The 5,461-nt window shown below is 34.9% G+C and overlaps 1 protein-coding gene across 1 annotated transcript; it reads left to right on the forward strand.

Moving 5' to 3' along the window:
- Positions 1–329: 329 nt before the first annotated feature.
- Positions 330–2,342, forward strand: LOC114825108 (uncharacterized). The gene is made up of 2 exons (XM_070821807.1): positions 330–2,137; positions 2,228–2,342. Exons 1-2 carry the CDS (start codon positions 330–332, stop codon positions 2,340–2,342), a joined length of 1,923 nt encoding a protein of 640 aa, XP_070677908.1.
- Positions 2,343–5,461: the final 3,119 nt, after the last annotated feature.

Below are 5,461 nucleotides of genomic sequence, written 5' to 3' on the forward strand. Positions count from 1 at the left end.
TGTCTATTTTTTTTCTTTTGTTTTTTCACTCCGTGCTCTCCCCCACTTAAGCCTTAAGATGTAGTGGTATTGTAGTGGTCTGTAACTTTGGATAAAGATAATTGAAATATTCTGGACCCATCTACACATAATAACGGACTGGATTAGGTTCAATTATACAAAACACAAAGTGTCATGTCTCTTTCTTTTTATTTTTCTTCACTTTGCTTGAAATTAATCTTAAAGCAAATTTAATTGCACACTAACACAAGGTAAGGTAAAATGCCACCATTTTAACACAAAAACATCACAAAGACTTTAGAAATGGATGGTATAAATGCATGAAATATATGAGTGATCAGTATTCCAACTTGTCCTTTGTTGTCAACTTGTTGCATATCAAGAGTACTGGTACTATGAGCAACAAAGCTTTTGGTGCATTGCTAAAATTGTTGAATGATGCCTTTCCTTTCTGTGAAAAGTTACCTACAAGCAACGATGGTGCAAAGAAAATTGTTGCAGAATTAGGTCTTCATTATGAAAAGATCGATGCATGCAAGAATGATTGCATTATTTATTATATGGAGCATGCAAATGCAACGCAATGTCCTACATGTAAGCTTTCGAGGTGGAGAACACAAGAAAATGGTAACAAAAAGAAAGGTAAAAAGGTTCCCTGGAAGATTCTGAGATATTTTCCACTCACGTCAAGGCTTCAGAGATTGTATATGTCATCAAAGACAGCTGCAGATATGAGATGGCATTCTAAAGATCGTGTGAAAGATGGTGTATTGAGACATCCAGCAGATTCTGAGCAGTGGAAATCTTTCGATCAAATTCATGAGTCATTTGGTATTGAACCTCGAAATGTACGACTTGGTTTGGCAACAGATGGATTTAACCCTTTTGGGAAGATGATTCTTCGCCATAGTACTTGGCCAGTTGTCCTATTCCCATACAATCTTCCTCCGTGGATGTGTATGAAGGAGCCTTATACTTTCATGTCCTTACTTATACCTGGACTAACAAGTCCAGGTAATGACATAGATGTAAATTTGAGGCCATTGATTGATGAGTTGCAAACACTATGGGAAAATGGTGTGGAAACGTATAATATATCTACAAGGCAAAATTTTCAAATGAAAGCTGCACTTATGTGGACTATCAATGATTATCCGGCATATGCTTACATGTCAGGTTGGAGCACTCAAGGAAAATTGGCATGCCCATATTGTGCCTCTAAGACTTCACATCGCAGGTTATCTGATGGGTCAAAAATGTGTTATATGGGTCATAGACGATTTTTACCGTCTAACCACTCATGGCGCAAGCAAAAATGTAAGTTCGACAATACAAGAGAGAAAACGGTTGCACCCAGTAGACCATCTGGTGATGATGTTATACAAGAACTGGATGAATTAAGAAAAATAACTCATGGCAAGCAGAACAAGCAGACAATAACTGGGTTTGGAAGGAGGCATAATTGGAAAAAACATTCTATATTTTTTCAATTACCTTATTGGAAAACACTTTTGGTGCGTCATAACTTAGATGTTATGCACATCGAGAAAAATGTATTTGAAAGTGTGATTGGCACAATGATGAGCATTGATGGTAAGACAAAGGATTCTTTAAATGCTCACCTTGATCTTCGTGAAATGGGTATAAGGGAAAGATATCATCCAAAAGTAAGAGAAGATGGTAAGCTTGATTTTCTCCCAGGTGACTATACATTGTCAGACGATGATAATAAAGTTTTATGTAAATGGTTATCTGAATTACAAGTTCCAGATGGATATTCTGGAAATTTATCTCGATGTGTGGCTACTGGAGAACGTAGTATTTCTGGTATGAAGACCCATGATTGTCACATTTTCTTGGAAAGATTACTTCCCTTTATAGCTCGAGAGTTATTGCCTAAAGACGTTTGTGAGCCCCTTATTCAGCTTTCTTATTTTTTCAAGGAATTGTGTGCTAAAGTGTTGAGAGAAGAAGATTTGAATGTTCTTGAAAATCAAATTGCTATTACATTATGCAAGATGGAACAAATATTCCCTCCTGCCTTCTTTGACATCATGATTCATCTAACTTGCCATTTAGCATGGGAGGCAAAAACGGTAGGTCCAGTGCAATATAAGTGGATGTATCCTGTAGAAAGGTATTGTCAATTTTCAAATATTATTATTACATAACATTTTATTTGATATTAAGTTATATTCTGTAATTTCAATTTTTACTATTTGGTTAGGTATTTGCATAAACTAAAAGGTTATGTTCGTAATAAGGCTCGTCCAGAAGGATCTATTGCGGAAGGCTACTTGGGAGATGAATGCATAACATTTTGCTCTCTTTATTTGCATTGAGTTGAAACTAAGTTTAATCAAAGGGATAGAAATGATGATGGAGGTCAATCGTTATCTAATACATCTCGATTACCTATTTTTTCAACACCAGGTAAATCTTTTGGGAAAGGTGTACTTGAATCCTATGCATATCAAACTCCTTGAGGCTGCCAAGTTTTATGTCCTACAAAATTGTGATGAATGTTTACCTTTTGTTCAGTAAGAAATCTCTCATTACCATACGAACTTTCAACATTCGATCTTTTACTACTTATTTTTAGTATTACAATATTTTAATATATTAATTTAACTAACTCCTTGTTATATGTGCAGAGAACATAAGAATATTCTAATGCATTCTGGTGTTAGAAATGTGGAGGAGTCACATAGGCTTCAATTTTCAAATTGGTTTCATAAGAGGGAATGTATACTATATTATGTGAAAACTGTTGATTATTAGATATATTGTTTCTACAATATTTTTCTTTCTATATATGCAGATCAAACAACTATACTATGGTAACAAAGTTGATAAGCAAATGCTTTCATTGGCTCTCGGTCCGGAAAGGCGAGTAAAATATTACCCTGGTTACTATATGAGTGGGTTTCGATTTCATACATTGCAACGTGATGAGAATAAAAAAAACACAAAATTGTGGAGTTATAGTTAAGGGGGAGAATCAGATTGATAGTGTGCCTTGGTATGGAGTATTAAAAGACGTGGTTGAGCTTCGTTACACAGAAGGCAATAGAGTTGTATTGTTCAATTGTGAGTGGTATGACATTGTGTGAAAAGGAACAAGTTATAAGATAGATCGTTACAGAATAATTAGTATTAATACAACTCGCAAGTTGAATACTAAAGAGCCATTTGTGCTGGCAAACCAAGCAACCCAAGCTTTTTATGTGAGAGAGATTAAAACTAAGGCTTGGAGTTACGTGGTGGAAACGAAGCCTAGAAATGTTTATGAGATGCCTAATGTGGATGATGATGATGAGCCATACCAAGAAGAAGAGGCGCATGGGGGTACTCAAGCCAACCAAAATGATGACGAAGATGATGAAATTGTGGGATAAGCTCTCATTGTGATTGTGTTTTTTTTTTATCTAAAAATTTAGTTGCGGAAGTGATGTGGTTATACTTTATTCAATGTCAATGACAAATGTTATGATTTAACAAAGGCATGCAAATTATTTATTTATCATAGAATACTATATTAAGTTATACACTTTTTAGCTCAATGGTTTTATTTTTAATTTAATGGTCCAATTTTCTCCATATGTATTCTAAGTTATATGATCTATTTATTGTAGAATTTAAATTAAGCATCAAACTTATTTCAAGAATATTCAAATGACACATGTGACCTTTAGTAAATAATTGATTCCAACAAAACCATATGCCTTAAAATTTATTCTGACAAAGAAAAAATCTTGTCGAAAAAATATGATTACTTTCGACAACAACTAATTATCCTCGAAAATATAAAAACATTACCGAGAGGACCTTTTTTTTCCTCAAAATTACAAAAACATTACCAAGAGGTCTTTTTTTCCCTCGAAAATACTAAATCAATTTCGTCAACATGAGTAAACCTTCGGAAATAACCATTCTATTTCCGTTAAGAACTTTACTTGTCGTTAATACAACTGGTGCCAATTCTTCCCGCCAAACAAAAGTGCAATTCCGACAAAACTTGAGACTAGTTCCGAGGATATCATGTGCGTTGGTAATACAAATTTGTTTCATGCCATGTTACCGACGACTCATATTTTATGGTCGCAAAATGTGCTTTTTACGACGGTTTTTTTTGGCCCTCGAAAAATCTTCGTCGGTAATAACTACTTTTTTTGTAGTTACCAAATCATAATCCTCGGAACTAATGCATATTTTCAAAAGTCCAGTTGGAACTAACGCTAATCTTTACAGAACTCCAACTGAAACTAACACCTCTTTTCAGAATCTCCAATGACCAAATCTCTTTTTTTGCTTTTAATTTTTTAATTTTTTATTCTTCCTCTGGTTTTTTTCCTCAAACTTAAAAACAAGCACTACTAAATTAAACACTTTGCACGACAAGGGAGTCTTTGTCGCGCAAAGCATTTTTAAGTCGCACAAAACCTATGGTGACGCACAATCGTCGCGCAGAGTTTGTTGCGCAAAGGTCGTGAAAAAAGACCTCGCGCGACGAAGAAGTGCACATTCGTAGCGCGAAAGGTATACGGACAAAGGCTTTTGTCGCATGATATAAAAGGGTACAAGTGTGCTTTGTGACGAGAATTTCTGGAGACGTCTAAAATTCGTCTCAAAAATGTTTCCCGACAAAACGTGTAAGACGAGCGTGGTTTTGCGCAACGACATGTTTGCGTCGTGCAAGTGCAATTTTTAATAAAAATAATAATAATAAATAGAATAAATGGAATATTATTATAAAAATATATTTCTGTTGTAGGCCTATTTGATTGAACGATCTAGGATTTAGAGAGAGAGATGGGTTTGACAATATTGAGAGAAAATAGGGTTTAGGGTTTAGGGTTTAGAGAGAAGAGAGATTGATTTAATTGTGAGGTCTATCTGATAATGTGTTGTAGGCCTATTTGATTGAACGATCTAGGGTTTAGAGAGAGAGAGGGGTTCAGCAATATTGAGAGAGAAGAGATATTGATTTAATTGTGAGGTCTGTTTGATTCACCCCACTGTGCCTTTATTTATAGTAGTAGGAAGGGTAAAACCTTTCCCTTTAGGATTACGACATTTAATAGGTAATCTAATCCTAATGGGAATATAAGATACATTCCCAGATTCCCTAAGATTTACACAATCACATTCCTATTCTAAATATGACTGCAACAATTTCATACAATTGACACACAAAAAAAACAAATTAATGAATAAAAAAATTATTTATAATATAAATAAAAATGTACATACAAATACAAAGTTTAAAAAGAAAGAGGGAACAAAAACCAGGAAAAAAAATAAGGAATAATCTATAGGCAAGTTGTTTGGAGGTGCTTGGTAATCTTGCTGCTATAAGAGGGTGGGGTTGGGGACGGGGTCGGAGGTCAACGGGCCTGATTGCTGTGTATGCACAGTGTGGAGGGGCTCTGATGGTGGTGGTGCAGAAAAATTGGGGAGA

Source organism: Malus domestica, chromosome 05 (genome assembly GCF_042453785.1).
Source record: "Malus domestica chromosome 05, GDT2T_hap1".
NCBI lineage: Eukaryota > Viridiplantae > Streptophyta > Magnoliopsida > Rosales > Rosaceae > Malus > Malus domestica.

Excerpts from the sequence above, each read along its gene's own strand:
- LOC114825108 (XM_070821807.1), top strand. The coding sequence starts at position 330 with ATGAGTGATCAGTATTCCAACTTGTCCTTTGTTGTCAACTTGTTGCAT. Across the intron at positions 2,138-2,227 it reads TGGATGTATCCTGTAGAAAG|GTATTTGCATAAACTAAAAG; the intron begins GTATTGTCAATT and ends CTATTTGGTTAG.